The sequence below is a fragment of the Thunnus albacares genome, chromosome 2 (assembly GCF_914725855.1).
Source record: "Thunnus albacares chromosome 2, fThuAlb1.1, whole genome shotgun sequence".
Lineage (NCBI taxonomy): Eukaryota > Metazoa > Chordata > Actinopteri > Scombriformes > Scombridae > Thunnus > Thunnus albacares.
This window is the reverse complement of record NC_058107.1, coordinates 20,048,861-20,073,997: the sequence shown is the minus strand read 5'-3', so window position 1 is coordinate 20,073,997 and position 25,137 is coordinate 20,048,861. Positions and strand designations below refer to the sequence as shown.

The window sequence follows — 25,137 nt, the reverse complement described above, 5'->3', positions numbered from 1 at the left end:
AAGCATATTAGGCTTTTTGTACAGTGTTCTGAGTTGTATAGGATGACAACAAATTACCATTTTATTCAAGTAAAATGGAAAAAAAAATATTGTCTGTCTGTTAATAAAACGTTCTTGCTGCATACTTTCAATAGCAAACCTCGTCTTTTTTATCTTTTATAAACTCTTTTATATATTTTTTTAAAAAAAAATTTTTTAGCGAGTGTCATATCAATGTAACTGTGAGTGAAAAGGAGGAATCAGACAGTTACCGGTTGAACAAGCACATTGTTTTTGCCAAACAGCAGTGTCGCCCTGCTGTTTTGATGCAGTGACTCCACATATTCACGAGCCGATGGAGAGGGAGAAGGGCGTTCATCCATGCTGCTGCTGGAGTGCCGCTTCTGGATCTGGAAAAAGACACAAAATATTGGACAATTCTAAGCCGATGCTACACTGATGTCTTTGCAGAATGATAAAGATAAAGCCTCTCTTTCAAATAACTTAAGAGAAATATACAGTATCATTCATCCATGTGCACAGTGCATCCTTCCTTGTTCCTGATGCCGAAGACCAGGATACTTTTACTTGGAACACACACACACAAATACACAGCACCAGCCGACTGTAAAGAGTATTAGTGGTGTTGTACGATAGGCCGAGTTGACCTGGTTCACTGATAACTTGACGACTGAACAAATATGAGGCTTTCAGATAAACACAGTAATCTAAGCACTGACACTGATGAGACGTGGCACTGATAAACATGTATTACTGACACATGGGATAAAATCAAAGGAGCCCAGGATTAGTTTTAACACTTACACACAGTGCGGGCCTCTTGGTGGGTGAATCCTGCCTGCAGTGGCCACCGTGGATGCGATGTCTTTGCACCAACTCGTCAGCAGACGGATCCGTCCAGAAGTGGTCGGCTGTCTTCATCTTTGTGTACTCCAAAGCACAAGGGCCAACTGTCACAATGAAGGTGCACAGTTAAATGATGGTGCAGACACGAGCTGTAAGAGTTTGTTAACTAAACAGGCTTAAGATTATCTTTAACATTAATGAGCACACTCAAAAACAGAGGTACAGAACAAGTAGATCTTATGAGTTAAAAAGTAGGCTTTTTAGAGATGTACCACAATAGGCCTCAGATTATCCACAATTCGATCCACCATGAAGGCGAAGGTAGACTTTTTCAGTGGTTGTAGCTCCCAAACTTTTTGATTTGTAACTCCTTAAAACAAGTCATCTCTACTTCTCTTTGTGCATAAGTCTACAGGTGAAGACCAGTTCAAAGAGTGATTTTTCCCTCCAGAATGTTTTCAAATACATTTCAGAGACTTGAAGATAAAAGATTATCTAGTAATTCACAATAAAAAAACAAAGTTCAGAAAAAAAGAAAAACAAACATTTTTATGGCAGAAATATCTTTTCTGCCTCTGCCTGTCTTATTAACAACTCATAGTCTCTCAGATTAATATTGCAACCCTCATGGGGGTGTGGTTTGTACCTATTCCACTGGTTTAGGGTACAAAATTGTACAAAGTCAGCCTAAAGGTACAGGTACTAGCACATGGAACAAGTTGCCTGCTCTGACCCGGGTTCAGTCACCAGCTAAAGTGCTTCTGGCTTTGCTCAATCAAACATAGTAATCACTGTTGACTGGTGGGAAGCTGGTGAGGGATAATGTTTTTGTTGCTGCAGAACCAACTTCCACTGGTTGTTCTGTCAACACTATTTCCTTCAATTTACAACCTCCTCTGGTCAAGAGTAGGAGTTAGCTGCAACACAGACTGCAGTGCAGGAAGATATAGCCATTACACATTGGGAGAAAAACAGAAATGTGCCAAAAAAAATATTCCATTGGTTATAAGTGCTTTTTTGCCACTTGTACTTTTGAAAGTGCAAACAGTGGGGGTACGAAAAAACTCACTAGACAAGGTAGGGTTCCATAATGTTCTTGTGCGGCGTACTGGTCTAAGCTTTTATGCTGCACCATGATCTCACATTTTCATGTGCACATAATCTCAGACCAGGGTGTGTCATATGATGTTAGATGATTACAGTAAATGACATAAATGCTCACAATGTCACAAATAATTACCCAACAAAGAGGCGAGGATGGGTCCGTCTACAGGGTCCATTAGAAAAGCCTCTTTCTCGTAATATTTACTGGAAGACAAACGTGAAAGGGGAATTTTGAGGGGTCGTAGAGCTCTAGTAACACACACAGCAGAACAACATGTAATTTGCCTCTCTCAACGCACCTGCTGTTCTCCACCAGGTAAAGGACGATCTTGTCCAGCACCTTCTCAAATAGAGCCGTGCGGATCCACAGGTTCTTGACGGTTTGTGGGGTGAGGCTGGGCAGTCGAGGCATTTTGCGCAAGCTGTCTTGACTTTGTAAGCTTTGACTTCGTCTGCAAGATGAAAAAAGGGTAAAAAGTGTTGTAGAGCAAGAATAACGTATTTAAAAAATGATTATATTATCTTTAACAAGTAAAATTGCAAATGCATGAGGCTAATGGAATCAGCGAGTCATGATTCATAGGAGCTTATATGAATTATTTAGAGGGCTTTTCAAATTACAAAGTAGCCCTTCAAGTAAGCAGAAAGCCATTTGTTTTCGGTGCTTTTACTCGTACAATCAAACAGGCTTTGATGTCTGCTGTGATGTGTCCGTCTCTCACTTTGTCTCGATGATCTGCTCCAGCTCCTGGGCCTTCCTGCACAGCTCTTCAGCTGGGGCAAAGTTCTTCCCCACCTTCATGAAGAGTGCCGCTATCTTGTTGCTACGCAGAAAACCTGCTGCTCGCCGTTTCAGCCCATGCAGAACACATGCCTCCACGGCAGCTGTTGGGACACAAACGCACCATGTTTGGAAAGAAGAAAACACACTCTTCACAAAAGTGTACTCAATTAATTCTGTGTGCTAGAACAGTATAATGGGAACAAGAAACCAACATAATAACAAGATCACAACCTGCAGAAGCAAAGAGAAAGCAGTAGCAATTGTGCATTATGTCCAAGGTGTATTATGTGCTAGAAAGCATTTCTTGCCATAAAAAGAATGTAGTGGAGTATTAATAGTGTCACGTCACTCCAATATAGAGACAGAGGTGAAAACAATTCATTGTTCTCCATTGACTTTGTATTGAATGAAGGTGCCTCCTTGTCAATTCTGTCTGCTAGCAAACAACAGAAAAATATAGCTGCTGTGTGGTGGGATGCACAACCAACAGGGTAAAGAACCAAGAACTAAGTTTTTATAAGCTGCCGTACCAAAAAACTGAGCCTTTAAGAAGACAAAAGTGGATAACGTTACAGGGCTGTGGAACTGTGCTGCAGAGTGCCTACAGCTCAAAAACCTCCGTAAAAATGACACATATACCTGGACAAGCTGCTAGTCGCAGAGAACACACATGAAAGTAATTGTAATTGAAAAGTATGAGATGTGTGTAACAGACATTTAAATCACAGAATAGCTAACCTGCATTCAGCTGAAATACTAACTGTAAAAAGAGTCTGAATGGGAAATGATTGCACGTCTGTGCGTGTAATTTCCTAAACTATGATTACAAATTGTACTCGCCATATCAGCTGCCTGTGAAAAGTGTCATGCCAGCCTGCCATGTAGTGGAGTTGTGCTATCGCTACTGTAGATGTTGTCAGCCCTTACATTCATCTTAGCATATACAATGTAACGGGTTTCAGCATATGCTATAAACTACTTTTTCCTTTCTGGTAGACATATGGTGCTAAAATAACCCTTTGACATGCTGAAATGTAATGTTTTTAGCTAGCTACAGGCATTTTATTAGTGTTTCAGCCTTTGGTTGCATATTATGGCAGTAATTGTTTTCCCCTCCAGTGGACATGGTTTTCAGAGAATGTCGTGTTGCGCTCTGTCTCTATGTTAATAGATTTTTTTCTTCTGGCCACTTGGGGGCAGCACAATAAGCCGTAAACAAAACAATGACATATCATCACCTTATGAAGTTGTTAACAGAAATGTGTTGGCAAACAGTTGCCTGTTGCCATCAAGCAGACACAAAGCAACATTCATTTGGAGTGTTTCTGGCCACCTGATGAATGTGAATTCAATATTCTCAACATATTTGGCTCTTTAGCAGCTAAATGCTCCATTATACTCTTTAGCTAGTCAGTGACTTTGTGTGTCTGCTGTTTGGTGCTGGGCAGGTAGCGTACAATGGTTTTGTAGAGCTGGGAATCAGACTGATGAGAGCTGTGAGAGTGAACCATTACAGTTGCAAGCTTTAAAACCAAAACAATGAGCTGAAAGAACCTAAAAAAACTCTGTAGAGCCTAGGAAGACTGCAGAGCTGGTGATAATTCTCTGTGATTTTGTCAGTATGAGCAACATCTTTAACACTACACAAAGTAATTTAATTTACTGTTTACATAAAATATTAATAAATGCAGCTTTAATCTGTAGCTTTTGGGATAAACATTTTATGCCATAAAATGCACTGGCAGCTGATATCACACAAAAATAGTCTATGTGGCACAAGATGCTTTTTCTTGACATTTCATGAACATTTTGTTCCAATAATCACAGTTTGATGGCACCAAATGTGTCTAAATGAGATAATATTATACTGCTGGGACAAAACATAAATCAGTTTGATTATTTTTCACTATTCTGCTACATTTTATGGAAAGTTTTGTTTTCACTGTTTACTAGGCTGAGAATGGCATATTTCCTATAATGATTATTTTTTTTCTCTTTGCATGATCTTAGTTTATCCAATAAGCTGTATTGAACACACAAGTAGCGACAAACAGTTGATGACATGATGACACAGTTGCACAATCACTCGACTGTGCAGAAAAACAGACACCCCTCTTCTCTCTCAGGCCTACGTGGCAGCGCCTGGAGCTGTGTTGACATTTGAGTTCTCTTTCAGGACTAATCCTGTGGCTCTGTTCACATGGGGTCAGGGGGAATGCTGGGGTTGCCATGACAACCCCTGTTGATGGAGCGATTGAGCTCTGGGAGAGACGAGCGTAGGGAGGGGCGGCGGCAACTCATTGGCATCACGATCTCTCTCTTTCCATCATCCTGACTCCTTCAAATCGCAGCTTCTCTCCTTCCACCATCCTGTCGCTCTGTGAATCTGTGTGAGTCACTTTCTCTGTCGTTGCCTCTACTACAGTCACTGTTAGCAAGGTTTTACTTAAACCTCACCAATGAAAGTGTCATCACAGCCATCAACCTTCAGGTTTTGTTTTGTTATTTTAAATCTAAAATATGTCCTCAAGATCTTCTCTGCATCTTTGTTGATCTTTTCTTTTTTTCTTCTCTTCTTGCACTTTCTCTCTTCATCTCTATGTGCTGCTTTTCCTCACATCATTATCAGAACAAGAAGCTAAATGTCAGAACAAAGCGTAACACTAAAAGGTCTCCAAATATAGTTCATCCTCCTTACTGTCTCATCATTTGTGCTAACTAGTCTCAGATGGCAAAAGTGCAAAGAAAGCGACTCCCAAACCTTAAAACTCTTCTTAGAGCTACTGTCTACCCAATAAGCTTCAGACAGCTTCTTAAATTCCTCATGTGCCACAGTTTCTGCTGCTACAAACTTATAAACAGTGGCATCAGCAGCATGGTCACAAACAATACTTTGTGTATCCCACACTTAGAGAGCACGTATATATAACTAGAAGAGTGCACTCAGTAGAGTGCAGATCTCCACCAGGTGTGTCTGAGGGCATCTATAGTCTCAGTTTTCTTTAAGATGCATAGAGTAGTGTGATGGTATAACCAAGCGTCCTCCTGGGTTCACCTAACTGTATAAACTCATTCAGATAACAATAAATGACAATAGAACAATAAAAACCTCTCCCTACCTCCCTCTCCCCTCCAAAACAAAGAAGAGTTGCTCAATTGTCCCTCTTGGCTCCCTTACAGTCAAGATGGTGGCAAAGCTAACAAAAACGGGGATTTATTCATCTCATATCGTGCCTAACTTTAGTGCATCATAACATATCAGTTATGGAAATTAATCTGCAGATGCTCTGCTTCAAAATGAGACCAAACTTTTCTATGGATGCCAGTTTTTGAGCCACGACAAAGGCCAAAATGTGGCCTGCAATAGACTTGTTTTTAGCCGATTGTCAGAAATTCCTTTTGCTGCAGTTGTTGATGACTTGTGGCCCCTACCGGCTGGTTAAGAGGAGTGAGGACTCGGTGGTATAAAATACATTATAAAATAGGTTTTTCAACAACTGTGAATCACCACAACCATGAGAGGTCCTTGAGCATACAGTCATAAATGTGCATAAAAGATATTAGGCTGATGGGTCCAGTAGTATGCAAGATTACCTGCGGACAAATTCACACACGGACACACAGACACACAAGCCCAAATGCATGATTTCCTCCAGGCTTATGTCTGGCGGACACAAAAACATGAAGCATTCAGTGTGACTTATTACTTATTTCTTATTACTTATTTCGTAAAATTAAATATTTTATCTGAATCATTTCCCTCAAACAGCAGTTAAATGTGCTGTGAGGTAATGAGCATCATGTCAGCAAGATCACTCTGGTCCCTTCTGGTAAAAACAGCAGTAAATTGCCTCTAATCAGCCTGTATCTGTGGCAACTGAGTGCATTAAGAGACTCTTGGACACTGACACACAGCTGACCAACACACAGCAGATCTCACCAACACAAGGTCTGAATATGTGAAATGCTGAAATGGTTAGTGGATGATTCAATAATTTAATCAGACAATCCACAGAATATTAACTGATGATGTTTTTGAAAATAATTTTATCATCATCAATACTTAGATAAAAGCACACACATGCTCATTACCACTTCTGATAGGTGAGCATTTTCAGCTTGGCTTCATATCATAAACTAAAATCCTTTCTTTTACTGTAGTTCAGACAAAATAGGCAATTTTCAGACATCATTTTGGTCTTTAATAACCTGAGATAGTTGGAGCTACTTATTAATATTTGACATTTCAGGGACAAGATGACTAATCACTTAATTGCTCAGCAATCAGCAATTAAAACAGCTATTAGCTGCTGACCTGAATATGTAAGATGGTTCACCGCAGTTTTTAAAATCAAGTTCATCTATCTTATTCTTCTTTATATTATTTAATATTTTTTATCTTCAAATGAGCAAAATGTTCATTTCATTGAAATATGTTTTGCACAAGTATGATGAAAGAGTCTGGATATGTGAAAAACAGCTGTACGGACTGCGGGCGATGTGGGAGAGAAAATCTAAAAGCTAATGCATAATAGATCTGTATACAGTATATAGTGAACCTATAGTAGTATGTGTTATTATAATAAAATAATTAAATTAGTATTAAATTGGTGATAAATTGGTATTATTTTATATTATGAACAAGTAACAGTACTACCTGACTTATCTTGTATTTTGGGGTTAACACTTCAAACTTATAGCACTAACATTACTACAAATTTCACCTCACGTTTTCTCTTTAACTTTTATGTGTGTCAGACAACTCCAGTGAATATATTCCAGTTCATTTAAACAGATTTGGCAGCATTTCTAACTTTTGTCACATTTTTGCTTTGTCTTCTACAAAGTTGAATTAATCCTCATCGCATCTTGAGAAAACTATTACTTTAATGATTAATAAACAATGACTTGGATTCTTTTGTCCATTTAGATGCAATATACAAATTATTTCTGTGGTTAGGACAGAAAAATAAGTGAGCTGTACTGTCTTGACCATATTCAAACTTCCAAAGTAGATACATGTTTTTATGCATTTTGAATGTAAAATTACAACAATTCCTCTTAAGTTAAGTTGACTTATTGAGAAAGGTGCTGAGACTTTGGGGTTAATTTGATAAAAATGAATCAAATTAATTCAAATCTGTCCACTGCAGTTGAAAGAGAGAGAAAAGGATAAAGAATCCATCATGATTCATATAAGAAGCTCAGAGTTTGACACACAGGCTGTGAGGGGAGGACAGAGCGGTTTATAACTGGGAACTATGGGAATTAGCAATTAAATTCAGGATATAAATACAACTTCTAATCTATCAATGAAAGTATAATTGTTTGGCTTTTCATGGATTCACAACTGAAAGTCAGTGGTGGCTTTTTGACACACATTCCTTGAACACTGTCTCTACATTTCAGACTCTGCCTGGGCAGCTCAACAAAGTAGCCATGATGTTGGAGGCTAATTGCTCCCTGGTGAGCTGGCCGAGCTCCTCTCCCATCCTCCACTCACTCTCATCTCTAAACAGACCGCAGCTGAACGAGGACGTGTAGTAACAAGAGCCGCTGCGAGGATCATAGGAGGAGTCAGGAGGAGGAGGAGGAGGAGGAGGAAGCTGGCTGACAACAAAACAGAGAGTAGCGAGGGTCATCCTGAGCTGCTACGTGTCCACTGGGATGTATGATAGTAGTGGAGAGGGGTTCCTCAGACTGACTGGCGGCTGTTAAAGCCGCTAGACCAGTCCAGTGGATAATATCCATAAAACTGAGCACTAACATGAGTGTGTTATTGGAAACATAAAGCAAATACAACACTAAAACATTGTGTAAGAAAGTCTCTCCATCACATAAAAATCTGTGTTCTGTGACAAATTATTTTCATAACACTCTGAGAGAAAAATGAAACCGTAAAAAGAGATTTGGGGTAAGCTGATTACTGGGTGGGAAGGATGTCCGTTATCATTCGCTTATGCTGGTTTTAATAAGCTTTCAAGCTGTGCTGCAAATTCCTTTCACACTTTGAGATGATGAAAATTCAAACAAGCTCAACTTGGACATCATGAGGAGCTGATTGTACCTCTGAGGACCCAGAAAGAACACAAGATTGATCGTGTATTCTACAAAATCTTAACTCATTTTACCCATCTTCACACTTTTTCTCGAGAAGAGAGAATTCCCGCACACTGTCCTTAGAGATACAACATTTCAGTCCTTAGACCGTCATCAGGTAAACGTTGTATCTCTAATAAAGTTTATTGCAAGTAAAAGGACAGTGTGCAGGAATTCTCTCTTCTCTTGCTTATGGACTTTTCCTCCTACTCACCTGTCTACTAGAAACTGAAGGTATGCACGAGCCTTTACATTTAAGTTTCACATTCTCGCTACCTTTTTTCTTTTCAACTTTAATGAGCTCATGTGTGTGTGAAATGAGGACATTAAGTTAAACTGTGACTGCAGTGTCTTAGCGTGCAAGTGGTGACGATCTCAACTGTTCTGACAACAGCTGGTGAAACTGTGACTTACATTAACGCAGATTTGAACTTTCTTTTTTCATTTATCCGTTACTAAATATAGTGGTGTGTCGCCCGTTCTGACATCCAAATCTGTGATATGTAAGTGTGCAATTATATTTTCACAAGAATATAGAGCAGACAAGCCTTTAGAGACCTTACAGGCAGATAGTCATTATAGTTTCTCCTTATTATCACTCGTGTATCTCCTTTCACATATTTACTCTGTGGTGCAATGAAGATGACTCATTCATTTGCACAATTTTTCATGGTAATAAGGGTCTTTGTCATGGGATGTTTACCATAAAAATGGTTTCTTGACTCAAATATGATTTAAGGGACTTGACTGTTATTAAAAATAAAGAAACAAATAAGATAACATTGCAGAGTTATAATAAAATAGCCTCCTATTATGTCTTTGTTGCACATATGGTTTCCAAATAGTAAAAATATCACATTTTCTGCAGACTGAGAGTCATATTATTCACACTGAAATCCTCAAATCTATTTTGTTGCTGGTTGCAGCTCTGGACTGAGCCAGACATCTGACGAGTGTGAGCGCCTGCATGTGGGCAGTGTGTTTCTCACAGTAATCATACTGCACTACATCAGTGCCATTTGGAGGCAAGAACAATAACAGTTGGTGAAATAATGAACTTTAAATGTCCTTAACACTAATTATACACTTGTGCAAATGTTATGTTGACGATGTGGCTCTTGGCGTCACTGGACCCGACAGCTTGTTTAAAGTAGCACCTAAAACTTCCTTCTCTGTTTAAGAAAAAGTTTTTTTTTGTATTCCAGGATTTGTTACTGGACAAAGATTCTTGTTATTCAGCGTCTTCTCTGATCCACAATCCTCCTCTCAAACTTTAAAACGCTTTACCCTTATTTGAGTCGAGGATCAAAGGACAGAGGCTGTTGTATGTTGTTCAGATTGTAAATCCCTCTGAGGCAAATTTATGATGTGTAATTTTGGGCTATATAATTTCAGTTTACTTGTTGGAAAAATAATATAATAAAGATGTAAATGTAAATGAAAAATGTAAATTAAAGAGTACGGTCTAAACCTGCTCCATGTGAAAAGTGCCCTGAGATGACTTTTGTCGTGAGTTGGTGCTATATAAATAAAATTGAATTGAATTGAATTGAAAGAAGTGCTACCAGCTTTAGCCACACTATGCCATGGACTAAGATTGTTAGTGCCAAGTAAGCTAGACTAGTGTTAGACCTATTGTGTAAGTTATGATTTATTTCATAATGTATTCATACATGTATACAGTCATTTCATACAAAGACTACATAAATAAATCACAACACAATGAAAATGAAACATGATTAAGGATCTACAGCCATACTAGTGGCTCTGTGAGGCTGTAGTTAGGCACAGTGGTGCTTTGAGCTAATGCTAACACATTGTGGTTTATCTTGTTAACATTTGCTAATTAGCACTAAACCAGAACTACAGCTGACGATGATGGGAATGTTATTCCATTTGCAGGTATTTGGTCATCAACCAAAGTATTGGACAAGATTAAATTTTGACCTGATGATGGCGCTTTATGGAAAGTAAAGCTATCACCAAAGTTACTAAAGTCATCCAGAGGGGGACATGAATGAGTGTGCCAAATGTCATGGCAGTCCTTAAAATAGTTCTCAAGACATTTCACTCAAAACCACAAATGTGGAACTAGTGGTGGCACTAGAGGGAAAGTCAGAGGGTCACCAAAGTTATTAGTATTTATCGTCTGGCAACCATAAATATGTGTACCAAATTCTGTCACAATCCATCTAGTAAATGTTAAGATAATTCATAGGATAAGTGAAAACTCTGACCTGCTGCTGGTGGGAATCACTATTAACCACCAGCTTGAAATTAATCAGAAATCTGGTCACATCAAATATGACTGTGACATAAAGGCAAAACAAGTAACAGAAAGTAAAGCTTGCAAAGATCCGCAGTACGATTGCTTTGAAATAAAACTTTGATACATGAGACAGTCATGAGTCACATTAGGAATGACTTCAAATTAAAAAAACTAAACATTCAGTGTGGCACAATTGTTCAAACTGAAGAGGCTGTAAATGAAAGTGTGATTAATTTGTATATTTGGTTACTCACCACAAAAGGACACAATATGGCTGCTGTCTTCATGAACAAATTTCCTGGTGACTGCTTCCTCCATAATCTGCTTCACCTGTCAATGACACGGCAGATGCTGGATGACTCATTCATTAATATGCCACTACTGGTACAAACACACACACACACACACACACACACACACACACACACACACACACACACACACACACACACACACAGGCTGTGAGGGGCTTGTTGGTGAGAGTTTGCTTGAGTGATGAATATATTTCAGAGAATAATTAGGAGATTTGATCTGAACTAATGCACGTCTGTCCGTAAAAACGGAGGGTAAAATGATGGTGAGAGAGTTTGAACTGTGGTTGAAAAGTTAAAGGGAAGAAAAACACTGAGTGGGAAGAGTGCATGTTAAGTTGGTGGATGAGTCACCAGCTCTCATCCCAAGGACCTCTACTGGGAAATGGAGGTGGTACATTTGGGTGTGTGTGTGTATGTGTTGTGGGGGGGGGGGGCGTTCATCCATCACAGACCCCTTTTCTGAACAATTTATAATCCTCAGTGGGAGCAATTGATTCTGTTGCGTCAAACGCTGATGACATCCTTTTCATGCACACACAACTTCTTTTAAAAAAAAAAGATGGAGAAGGTCAGATACACGTGCTCACAAGGCAACGCTCATTAGTTAGCTTTTGTCGTCACGGCGATGTGCCCTTCTCCCCGCTGACCTGACAACAGCTACAGACCAATAGTTAAGACGACTGATAAATCAATCCCCACGGTGGCTATGGAGACGTCCCCCTGTGTGGACACCACTCTGCAATCTGCACGGGGAATATCAACCTCCGGACGCAGCCACACAGATAGCTGTAATTTCCTGTTGAAATGAGTCTGTCCACAACGACCATATTACACAAAATCACTGCCAAGTTCAGCTCCTACACAAACACAGACACATGCATAGATGTTCGCTCCAGTGGTCCAAGTTCCTTCAGCTCGATCTTAAACCCGTTTTCCAATTTACACATTGATTCAATCCTTCGGTGCTGAGAGCAAATCTCTTCTCTGTGAGGCAGTCCAGTGGTCACGAAGCAGTGGGCTGTCTTCTAACAATATTAGTTTTCATCGTTTGATATTTACAGCCTGATCATAAAATGCTCTGGGACATCAAGTTCTATCTTCAGGTTAGATATTCCACTATGGCTCAATTTTATGGACCAAAGAGCATTTATAATATCTAGTTAACCTGCTGTACACAGATGGGTTATAATACCTGTGAGTAGGGGTCGACTATAAGGATAAAATCTTCCATCACAGTATATGTAACTTTTTTATTGTTATATCCAACTACTATATTGTCATGAAGTGCATTTTCTGGAATTTTAACAAGGCAGCCGTTTATGGTAGGGCTGCAACCTATGATTATTTTCATATTTTGATTATTTTCTCGATTAATCAATTACTTGTTTAGTTGAGTGTTAAAAAAAAACATTGAATAATTTCTCAGAGCCCACAGTGATGTCTTGAATTCTCTTGTTTTGTCTGACTAACAGTCCAAAACCATAAAATATTCAATGAGAGAGAGAAACATCAAGATGTCACATTTGAGAATCCGAACATTTGGCATTTTAGCTTGAAAAATAACTGAAACAATGAATCGATCATCCAAATAGTCACTGATCTATTTTCTTTCGATTGACTAATCGATTAATTGACTTATCTTGCAGCTCTAATTTACAGACAAAACAACCAAATGTGAATGTTTGTTTTTGGATAATTCGGTTAATTACATACCTGAAAAAAATCACTGTACTTTATCACATTGTTTCTCTACATCAAGCTAATCGATTATTGGATCAACAGAAATTTAATCGTGAACTATTTTGATTAATAATTTCATTTAAATTCATTGTAATTTTTCAAGCATACATGCAAAAACCTTGAATCTCTGGGTTTTGGACTGTTGGTCAAAGCGACGCGAAGATGTCACATTGGACTCAAATTGTGATGACATTTTACAGACCAAATGCTTAATTAAGTAATCAAGAAAATAATCAGCAGTTAATCGATATTGAAAGTAATGCAGCCCTATAATTCAGCAATTTTGAAATATAATGAAATTTGATGGTTTGATGACAAATTTCTTTCATCTCACAGTAGATATCACATCAACTATACTCGTGAGACTAAACTTAAGAGGCTAAATACACACATGTACATCCATACACATCCATGAATCCATATGGAGTTTATTTTTGTCTCAAAAAAGCAACATCTAAGTAAAAGAAGAACAGAACAGACCCTGAAGATTTTGTGTGAGACACAAAACAACTTGTTTTTCTGTGTAGGTGCAGAGAAAAATCTGCCAACTGAGCACTGATCGCACCCTTATTATTAATTCAAGATGAGGATCTAAAACTGACTTCACTCCTGAAAAAAAGAACAAAAAGAGGTTTACGAAACAGTTGGAAAAGAAAAGTGCACAGAACACTCCCACCCCGAAAACTTCTGCATATTAAAAAAAAAATTCCACTAATTAGACAGCAGTCATTACGCAAATTTGGCCTGTTGGCATCAGTAGCATTGTTATGTTCAGCATCATCAGAAATGATTCATTCTGCCAACACAACAGAGAAAGTTTTAGTCTGATGTGATGCACACTCGCTCTGCTCATGATCAGACTTATATAAAGCCTGCATGCACACGCACACAAACACACATACACACATATATATAAGATGCAGGGGACTTATATGCAGCAGCTTTCTCACTGAGTTCACCCGACATACAGATGCCTGATTGATTTGACAACTTGAGGATGCAGACTCCTCCTTGAGTTTCAGCCGCTGTGTTTTCTCATCTCTTCTCATCTGGGCTACAGATCAGGTCTCGGAGGAATTTATATAGCAAAGTGTTGAAGCACAGACAACCTGCAGGTTTCTATGGAGACAGCACGTGTCGCACAGTGGATCACTTCCGCCTAAGGAGATGCGTCAACAACATTCATTCATTTCTGCAATAAACAGAAATAACTGCAGCTCTCCAACTACAGCAACTAATAATATCTAGACGCACCGTGCCTTTATCATTTCAAAGATCTTCCAGCTATGTAGAGTCATCATGCGTTAATTTGGTATCATTAAAGAATATTAGATCCAAAAAAGATCACCATTTAAATCAGCTAAAACACCACCACATAAAATAGATTTTCACAGCATTTCACAGATAAAACAATGTGCGTGATGTGACAAGTCATTAAATGTCTGTGTTGCAGCAGCAAAGCCTGATGAATCTCCTCTAACTAACCACCGCAGACTGAAGGCATCAGCCAGAGTGATAAAAGATCTTCAGAGTATTCCAATTAACTCCTGCAACAGCAGAGCCAAGAAATAAGAGCCAGGGAGAGAGCCCCATCCATTAACATCCACCCTTCATTATTCATCATCTCTGTGGCCACACTGTGATGAACGAGAGGAGCGCACGCGCACACACACACACACACACACACACACACACACACACACACACACACACACACACACAATGGAGAAAAAAAAAGAAAGAAGAAAAACCATCACTGTTACGTGTATTAATCCATGCGCACGGAGCTGCAGTTTTCATTTAAAGTTATTAACTGCAGTTAGACGTTTGAATTATGACGATATTATTTAGAATAACAATTGAATGAATGAATAGACTGATCAGCTATTAAAAAGGGTAAGTGAACGTGATCCCGCCACTAAATCAATGCAACCACAACACAACCTGAAACAGTGGACACAGCGTTCTGGTGCTGTGATCGTGACATACAATCTTCCTTAGCAGATGGAGCTGCCCGGTTGTCATGAGTTTGTAGATGTTCAAATTTCCAGTTTTCTGAACACTTCGAGGACTTGTTTTCTATGTTGGCTTAATCCTGATGAGACTGTTTTGTCAACCACTGTCTGCAAAGTTAAAACTTAACTTTCAGTCATGACTTGAAATTAACGTGTGATCATTCCTCCATTACATATGTGTAATTAAACTAGTTTTCCTGTCCTTATGGTGACAGCGCCAACAGGAGGGAACTTGGAAGCCGATGGCACTAGTTATGTTCTTACAGAGATGAAAAGAATTATGAGTTATGAAGGACCAAGTTTTTGGGCCATCTGCAGTTGCTAGGACTAAAGGGGACCATATTGAATCCTTGTTAGCCAGAGCCTAATGAGGAGGAGGAGAACGAGGATGCTAAGAAAAATGAAGACGTCTATGCTGAATTGATACAGGTTTTGGATGACAGAAGTTTGTCCCCTGATTATGAGAGAAGCAGCAGACGATGAGAGAAAAGCGTTGCAGATATTGAGGGACCATTATGCAAGCAAAGGGAAGCCACGCATGATTAGCCTCCACACAGAGCTAACATCTCTCCAGAAAGCCACCAACGAGAGTGTTACAGACTACATCATTCATGCAGAGACGGCTATTATAGCACTGAGAAATGCTGAGGAGACTCTTAGCGACGGGCTGTTGATTGCATTGATTCTGAAAGGTTTGCAGTGGGCTTTTGTTTTCGGAGTAAAGGGCTGTCGGATTAATGGGCTTTCAGTCCAATGGGAAGTTTTTGAACTATTGGGGTTATGGAATAATGGGCTGTCAGACCAGTGGCATGGAACCCATAACACAGGGTGATGAGAAGATAAGTTTTGGTGAGTTCAAAGCCAAGTTGAGGAGCTATGCGAGAGCCGAGAAGTTTAATGCCAACTTGAATGATGACAATATGATGATGGAAGGTGGCTGGGTGAGGGGGCGAGATAAAGAGTGTTCAGAGATAACCTGCTACAGCTGCTGTCAGACAGGGCATAAAGCCTGGGAATGTACTGGTGAGGGTATAGAACAGAGACGGTGGTGCGGTTTTTGCAAGAGCTCCACTCATACAGACACAAATTGCAGACAAAAAAGGAGGGACGACGTGACACAAGCATCCGACGCTGAGGACCACACATTTGCATTCAAAATAAGGGACTGACAGGTTCGTGGATTGAAACAGAAAGGGCTGATGGTTGATACAGGAGCAACATCACATATAATCATAGACATTGAGTAGTGTTAGCAAGTTTGGCAAGACTTTCCAGCCGGAAAAGCACTTCCTGGAGTTGGCTGATGGAACAAGAACAAGCAGTGTCACATTAGGGAGAGGTGATGTGAGGTCTGCCTGAAAAACAGCGATGGTCTTCAGATGAATAGAATGCTGATGAAGGTGCTGTACATACCGTCGTATCCACAGGACATTTTCTCTGTCAAAGCAGCAATGGTCAACAGAGCTTCAGTCAACTTTTGACAAGGGTGTGACCAGCTCATCCACAAGGATGGTAGTTTGACATCAAAGAGTACGATAGACTTGACTATCAAAACACTATAAATGATGAAAATGATGATGGATGTCATTGGTGTTATGATATTCACTGTTATTATGAGGATGTGTCAAAGTTGAAGAATGTAACAGAAGGAATGAAATTCAAGGGTAAGATTGATAAGTCTAGCCTAAACTGTGAAGTCAGCACAAAAGGGAAATTGGCTCAGAGTAGGAACCAAGAGCCTGATGAAAGACCAAAGCAGCACTTGAGGTTGTACATACTGATTTAGCTGGTGCAATAGAGCAGGAGGCAAAAGATGGGTTTAGATACACTCGAGCATTTACTGATGATTATTCAGGGGCAGTGTTTGTGTACTTCCTGAATGCAAAGAGTGATGCTGTCAAAGCCACTGAAATGTTAATTGCTGACTTGACCCCTTATGGGGAAATAAATTGTTTTAGGTCAGATAATGGCACAGAGTTCACAGCAAAAGACTTCCATTCATTGCTCAGTAAGCTTGTAAGTTGCTCATAAGACATGAGACTTCAGCACCTTATTCACTCCATCAAAATGGGACTGCTGAAGGAAATTGGAGAACACTGTTTGAAATAGCAAGATACATGCTACTTGAGAGCAACTTACCAAAGAAGTTGTGGACATACAGTGTGCTGTAATGACTGCTGCAGTAATTCTCAACAAGTGCTACAACAGACATGTAGGAGAGACTCCACACTACATGTTGACAGGGAGGAAGACTAATCTTTCAAAGATGAAGGTATTTGGATCAGTCTGCTATGTGTATAAACAGGACAAAAAAAAGTTAGAATCCTGATGTAAAAAGGGGATCTTTGTTGGGTATGACAAAAGTAGCCCATCATCCCTAGTCTACTACCCAGACATAGGGAGAGTCCTTAAACACAGGTTAATGAAGTTTGTTACAAAAAGTGTAGTTGAACGCCAAACTCAGACGGATCTGCAAATGAGTGATGATGATCTTCATGGGAAGAGATTTGTATTCCCCATGCCAGAAGCCAAGATGGCTGATCACAGTTAAAAGAGACACAAGAGCCTCAAATTGAAACTTCAGAGAGTGACAATGACACTCAGACAGTTTTTAGTCTGAATAATGGAGATAGTTCTGATAATTTGTGTCAATTATCTAATTATCTCTGCCAGTGATAGTGACTCACTCAATGGTGTGAAAAAAAATGTTGAGAGCAAAATTAAATTCAAGATGAAGGATCTTGGGAAACCTAAGCATTTTCTAGGCATTGAATTTACACAGAGAGGAGGGGAAGTAAGGATGAACCAAATAAGGTAGATAACAAAGATACTGGAGAGGTTTGGTATAAGACAAGGTTAGCAACATGTGAACAGAAACAAAATTTTAATGGTGATGGTGAACCTGTTGAGGAAATGTTAGGCAGCTTGATATATGTAATGACATGTACAAGACCTGATCAAAGTCTGTCAGCAAGCTGTCATAATACCTACCAGAGCCAAAGGAACAACACTGGATAACTACCAAACATGTTGAGGTACTTGAAGGGTACAATAAACCAGGAGTTGAGTTACAAGAACGGAAAAGAAAAACTCAAACTTGTAGCAAAAAGTGATGCTGATTGGGCAGCAGATCAAAATAACAGACAAAGCACAACAGGGTATTGCTTTAGTTTAACTAAAAATGGCCCTGTCATTTCATCGAAATGTAAGAAGCAGCCAACAGTAGCTTTATCTACATGTGAATAAGATTATATGACACTGGCTGTAGCCACACAAGAAAGTTTGTATCTTGTACAGTTATTGAATGGGATGGATAGTGAGTGCCAATACACACCAGTAGAAAACTTTGAAGATAACCAAGGTGCAATTGCTCTGTCAAAGAACTGAGTATGTCGTCACATGTTGACAGCAGGTATCATTTCATTTGGTTTGCACTCAGTGGTAGTAAAATAACCAGTGAATATTGTCCAACAGCAGACATGAATGCAGATGTTTTGACTAAGCCTGTAACAAAGGTCAAGACTGAAAAATTTGTGGGTTATATGTTTGAAATGTGAACTGCCAGACAGTTGTGAAGTGTTTAATTGCATACATGTGTAACTGATACAGTTGAGTATGGCTTGTACAGTATAAGAACAAGTGGGGGTGTTAACTTATAGGTTAAGATGTTGTTAAGGTCTGCTCTTACACTGATGTCATGACCTTTGATTGATGTATAAATGAGCATGTGCAAATAAAGACATCCTTTTCCGGTTCAAGCAAGACCAACGACAAGCACATGTGATTATTCTTCTGTGAAACACTTGTAAACAAACCGGCTTTCCTACTCTTATGATGACATCGCCAACAGAGGTGAACCACAACGCTGCTGCTTAGTGTCTGATGTCAACAGAAAGAGGAGGCTCCACACTCCCCTCACACAAGGTTGCCCAGTTTATTAAGCGTTATCTTAACTGTCAAGCCGACACCCTCTTTTTATTCAAGTCATACAAACCACGGTCTGTATATGTATATTAATGCATCTCTCTCAGTCCAATCAGGTAATCCTGTCTTATCGAAACCAAACCCTGATTATAAGTACATTCACTTAGAAAAGTCAAAAACTGTATGACAATCTCAGTGTAATAATCTCTATCAATATCTATGACAACAATAATATAATATATAATAATAATTATATATGATGGTTTCCCTACAGCTGGTTCCTGCAGTATGAATCAACTCTGTATTAATGTTTTCTATCAATATGCTATCTGGAATCTTAAAATCTCCAGTAAGCAGAAAACACAGACTATGGATTATCTGACACTCTGTTAGAACGGCCTGAAACCTTATCCTGACTAAGCAGCTATAGCCTTAAAAAAAAAAGCAACGCAGGGAAGTAAATGGTGCAGATCTCTGTGTCCTGTATGTATTTTAATAGTCTCTAGCCCCTTCCTCTCCCTCTTTCTCCTTTAGCAAACACAGGTGTGTATTTGTGTTTGTATGCACGTGTGATATACAAAAGGCGGAGAGAGGAGCTTGATTTAGAGGTACAATCAGAGGAACATAGAGAGACAGACAGACAGACAGACAGGGTTTTTTTTGTATCAAGGCTACAGCAAATAAGAGATCTCATTCAAACCAATTTTGAGCCAGAAGGTAATTCTGCTGCCACAGACGTCCTGCACTCTCTGGATAATGGCCCACATCCAGGTACATTTGAACAGACTGATGGCAAATAACCAGCTGGACAAGGAGAGCGTGAGAACACACAGCATAGAGACACCATATGGTATAACCCACACAGAGTAATAATAATCATAAACTAATGGCAAAAACAACAACTAAATCTATGTTTTCTTCAAAGGGGATGAATACATTTAAAAATCATCGAAAAACATCCATTGATTGTTAATTAATCTAGATTAATGTTGATTTTCTATAAAGTCATTCCTTCATTAAGTGCTATTAGTGAAAAAGGTGAGCTGCCATGCTAACAAGTTGTTTCGTTGGACCATCTACAGACTGAATCACCGACTGCATTCGTGGTACGCAGTGAAGACTGTGAATGAATTTCAGCAAGGTCCTGTCAGCACACAGGAGGCAGGGTTAATCATGGGAAGGGTCTGGTCTTTACTGATAAGATTGCAAACAGGACTCGGAGGAAAACAAATCAGATTAAAGTCTCTACATTCCTCCTTTCACAAGATCTGAGATGTGATTTTTATCTTTGTTATTGGGCAGAAATAAAGTCTTGTAATTTATGAGGTAATCTGAGATTGAACAAATAGAAAAAAACCCATCAGTTGTTAACTGAACGAAGGTAAAAAAAACAAAAAAAAAACAGTCTGGACTCAGGAAATCTGGTCAGGAAGAGTGAATGAGTAACAGCCCCATTACAACTGATACTCAGGTTGTATTGGGAATCTTTAAGGCTTCAAGGTGTGTGAATGTGTAAATGTTAACCCTTCTCTGAACAAACAGAGGGAAACAAAACCTCAGCCAACTGACAACAAAGTACACACTACTGCAGGACAATGGAGACACAATGGAGTTATCAGTTCACTGATATGCCAGGCTTATATTCATCTTTCATCAAAAATCAATTAAATATTTTCCAATTCAGTGGATGTGACATACAGAAGTTTGTTTGAAGCTGAATTGGTTCAACTTTAAATATTTAATCACACTCCCGTTGAACATTTGAATGTGGTTCTATTATTTAGTTTTAGTTCACTGCACCAGCTGTTGGCAAATTCAAATTTGACCTAGTTTTAATGCAAGCATTAGCTGAACTAAGACTTAAACATCAGTAAAATAAAATGGGTTGTACCACCCAAACTAGTTCTTTGGTATAAATGTTGTTAAATATTTACACACAGTAACTGCCAGGTGTAGCTGACAGTTGGGTAGCTAACTGAACCAACTGACAAGGCTAACACTAGCTTGCTAATATATAGCTAGCTCATTTAGATTGAGTAGAAAGGGTAATATGGTTGACATATTTTGTACACTTTTGTAGAATCTTATTAATTATTAATATACCTCAAATTACAAAACATATGCCAAATAAGGTCATTTAGCTAACATAGGTTAGCTAAATCCTTTCCCTCTCATTCTAAACTAACGTATATATTTCCCCATGTAAGCATTCATAAAAAAAACAGATTTAATATAGTTTTAATATTTAAGATATATATCTTGGCCCTCTAAAACTCTTCTTTTTTAGAGGTTATTTTAGCTTGTGATGCTACAGTGATTTTGTGTTTACATAAACTAGCTAGTAGACTTAGGAAGGACTTAAGACACGTCTTGATGACAGATTAATGAATAACTGGTGCCATGTGGTCTAAATGCAGTTTCAGAGGTTTAACAAGAATAAGCTTCTATATACTTTGTTGTGTTTTTGGCATGAAAATAGTCATATTTTAGTATTACATGTTGGTGTTAACGCTGACAGCTACAATCCAAAAGTATTGGACTTTTGGACACATAGACAGATAAACTGTGTAGGACAGTTTGACCACAATAAGACTAAACAATCTCAGAAAATGTGATGATATTACAGTATAATAAGCTGGTCCAGAGAGGGTATATTATTATCTGGTGAGACTGTTTTAAACTTTAAAATGCTTGGGTTGTTTTGCAATTGAAAAAAACCAATAAAAGTATTAGCAAAAGTATAACAAATCACCATCCATCTTCCTCCAAATGAATGCTCATGCAACTTGAGCTTTGCAGCATCACTACTGTTCACTTCCATCTTATGATGACAGACTTAATGTGACATTTCTAAAAAAGTGACACCCTGATGCAAGCAGTCACATTATGTCATATCATGGGACCCAAAATCGTGATGCAGAATTCTCCTTTAAGCTTTGGTGACGTTTCATTTGATCTTTACTGAGATCTGTGTAACTACAATAACCTCAAATGATGATGAGTGACAATGAAATGTTGCAAACCAGCTGAACAAACCAACTGAGCCTTTACCATATTTGATTCCACTCAGCACACTATAACTAAGTATGCATCATACACACACACACACACACACACACACACACACACACACACACACACACATACACACACACACACAAATACACACAGTTTGTGTCTTATTGAAACCACCAAATGGCTTGGCAGAAGGCTGCTGGGTTCCTCTGCCATAAACATCACAAACACCAGACAGACAATCTGTTTCCTTCTGCTTCTCCACCCGAATAATTACTGAGCTGCAGCACAAACAGGGACCACTGAACAAGGAATAATGCTATTTTTTAATAGAAAAAAACTCAATTAACTGTACTGCATTTACTATTAGTTTCCCAATATTTAATGTCTTGTTTTTCTAATATTTCAAAGAGCTTGTGATACAGATAATCAATCTTAGGTGTCATCATTAGAGAAAAAGACTGCACATCCAGTTCAGACAGATAAGTATCCCACCATTCTTTAACTACTGTAGAGATCACCTGGGAATCCTCCCTGTGTGCAGTGTGAATTGTACAGCTTCATACAAACAAAAACGTGTTTGTTTTTCCGACTCGATAACTGCTGAGCTGAAAACACCCACCTCCTTCTTGACGGTGCGCAGCAGCCTCTGACGGGTCTCGGCTTCTAAAACACAGAACAAACAGTCTCATATAGGACATTTTTTGCAGCTGATCAAGACTCAGCTGCCACCACATTTACAAAGCACCTCAAACATGATGTAAATATATTTATCATTAGATTAATTTTGCTCCCACCTGCCATGATTGTTGCCATGGATCCTGTCTCCTGTCTGCAAGCAACACCCCTCCCATCAGCTGAGTGTTGGCTGCTACACTGTGGATCAGGACTCCGCCTCCTCTTCACACACGCCTCTTAAAGACACATGCAGGTGTTTCTACTGGGTGGTTTACTCATCAATATAACAGCCTTCATTCAATGTATGTAATTTAAGCATCAATGTAACAGTCTATATTCAAAGGAAAAACAGCTCTCTAGCTTTTAAAGCTGCTTATACTGTCTTTGAAATACAGCTGCCCACATTAAAGCAGCTATAATTGATTTTTTAAAATAATAATAATGTATCAAATCAGGGGCAATATATCTATTATATCGTGATATGAGACTATTGGATTTTGGATATCGTAATGTGTATCGTAAAGTGTTGTCTTCTCCTGGTTTTAAAGGCTGCAGTACAGTAAAGTGATGTAATTTTCTAAACTTTGTGAACTGTTCTAGCTGTTCTATTATTTGTCTTTACCCTCTCATTCATTATATCCACATTACTGATGATTATTTATCAAAAATCTCATTGTGTAAATATTTTGTGAAAGCGCCAATAGTCTTCCATATAATATCGTTGCATCGATATTGAGGTATTTGGTCAAAATATCATGATATTTGATTTTGTCCATATCACCCAGCACTGGATCAAATTGCTGTGTGAAATGTGACAATTAGCTAGTAATGAGTCCCTGCTATCACCTGGTTCTGCAGGTGCCCTCAGCTCATTGTTTAGATTTTCTGGCACACAATTTTACTGTTTTGGTTCATTCTCATCGCTCTCACAGCTGCAACAGGCAGATGGGGGTTTTTTTTGGGGGGGGGGGGGGGGGGGGGGGGGGGGGGCTTACAGACAAAGTTAATGGATAGTTGTTGAACACAGTGGAGCATTTAGCAGCTAAAAAGATACCTATTCCCCTAAAAATTCATCAGCGTTTGTGTGCACGTGTGATATACATATTCATCATTCATCAGATGGACACAAACATGAGTCATATATCATATCCATATGAATGTAAAAGATGAAAATATGTCTGTTCTATTCACAGTTTGTTTCCACTGAATCCAAGTAGCCAAAAAAATCTGTAAATGCAGGTGTAAAAGTATTAGTACACAGAATTACTGTAATTAATTGATACTAATCTTCAGTATCAGTTCAGGGAATTACACTCTAGTGTGATGTGATCTCTTATATTTCTAAATACAATTTTTTTTTATAAAGACCTTCAATACAAACTGCAAAAAGAAGAGAAAAATCCTGAACTGAAAACAAAAATATAACATAATATGAAGGCAGGTCTTAGTTTTGAGCTTGTTGTGAATTTCCCTGATATGGAAACGTTTTGTCATTCTGCCATCTTGTGGTCAAAATATGAAACTACTGTTGGGAGATAAAAGTTCTGCCTTGAGCCAGTTACATACAGTACTTGCAAACCACACTGATTTTATAGCTATTTTATAGATTTATTTAGTCATATAATTTATTCATTTATCTATTGATCTACCTCATTTTTAAATTTTTGTATTATACAATTATTTGGGCTCAGGATACCTACAGTCCAAATGTGGTTCAGTGTCTATGCTGGGCTGCACTTTGGACGCCCTGATGCTCTGCTGCATTTCAAAACCCTTCGCACCACTTGCAGAGCAGCTGCTGCTGGATACATTCAAGACAAACAAACACTGAGTTCAAACTGTGTGAAGAAAACTGTGTAAATGTGCCAAAAATTCATTCATTTATGTGACAAACATTATTCCACTTATTCCTGTAAAGCATGTCAACAATGCTTAAGAAAAAGGTATAAATCATATTGTCCAGAAGATGGCGACTGTGTCATTTTTGATGACCATGACAAAAAAAAAGAGAAGTATAAGTGGCTTTTGTTTTCACACCTTTTAGTGAAACATGGTAACAATTTTGTGTCTCATATGAGTGAGAACAAATTTAGAAAAACCACCATCTGAGTCAGTTAAAATCTGAGTCACTGAGTTAAAAGGCTTCAGTGCTCCGGACTGTGGAGTCTCTGGGCCATAAAGTCCAGTTCTGCCTGGAGGACTGAGCTGTCAGGTAGATCAGGTGGTGAGAGGATGGAGTGATAACACGGGATGACAGACTGAGAGGAGCAGGGCTGGAAAACCCCAAAGCTGCCTTCATGGTGGTTTCAGTACCAGTAACAACAAAATCCCACGGATCCATCTGTGGAT

At 38.8% G+C, this 25,137-nt stretch overlaps 1 protein-coding gene across 3 annotated transcripts in view; it reads right to left on the bottom strand.

Annotated features, from left to right (window-relative positions):
• The window catches only part of sgsm1a (small G protein signaling modulator 1a), a 35,448-nt gene extending 12,471 nt beyond the window's left edge, over positions 1 to 22,977 (bottom strand). For 2 of the 3 annotated variants that reach the window (XM_044371248.1, XM_044371256.1), the window contains exons 1-8: positions 22,908 to 22,977; positions 22,733 to 22,776; positions 11,357 to 11,432; positions 2,673 to 2,835; positions 2,250 to 2,402; positions 2,087 to 2,154; positions 805 to 950; positions 252 to 389 (exon numbers count right to left, since the gene is read on the bottom strand). In XM_044371248.1, coding sequence (XP_044227183.1) covers positions 252 to 389; positions 805 to 950; positions 2,087 to 2,154; positions 2,250 to 2,402; positions 2,673 to 2,835; positions 11,357 to 11,432; positions 22,733 to 22,776; positions 22,908 to 22,926 — 807 coding nt within the window. In that variant the 5' untranslated portion in view covers positions 22,927 to 22,977. Of the gene's footprint in view, positions 1 to 251; positions 390 to 804; positions 951 to 1,579; positions 2,031 to 2,086; positions 2,155 to 2,249; positions 2,403 to 2,672; positions 2,836 to 11,356; positions 11,433 to 22,732; positions 22,777 to 22,907 lie in introns of those variants that run through there. The other variant, XM_044371264.1, reaches the window with a different exon arrangement.
• Between the last annotated feature and the right edge of the window lie 2,160 nt (positions 22,978 to 25,137).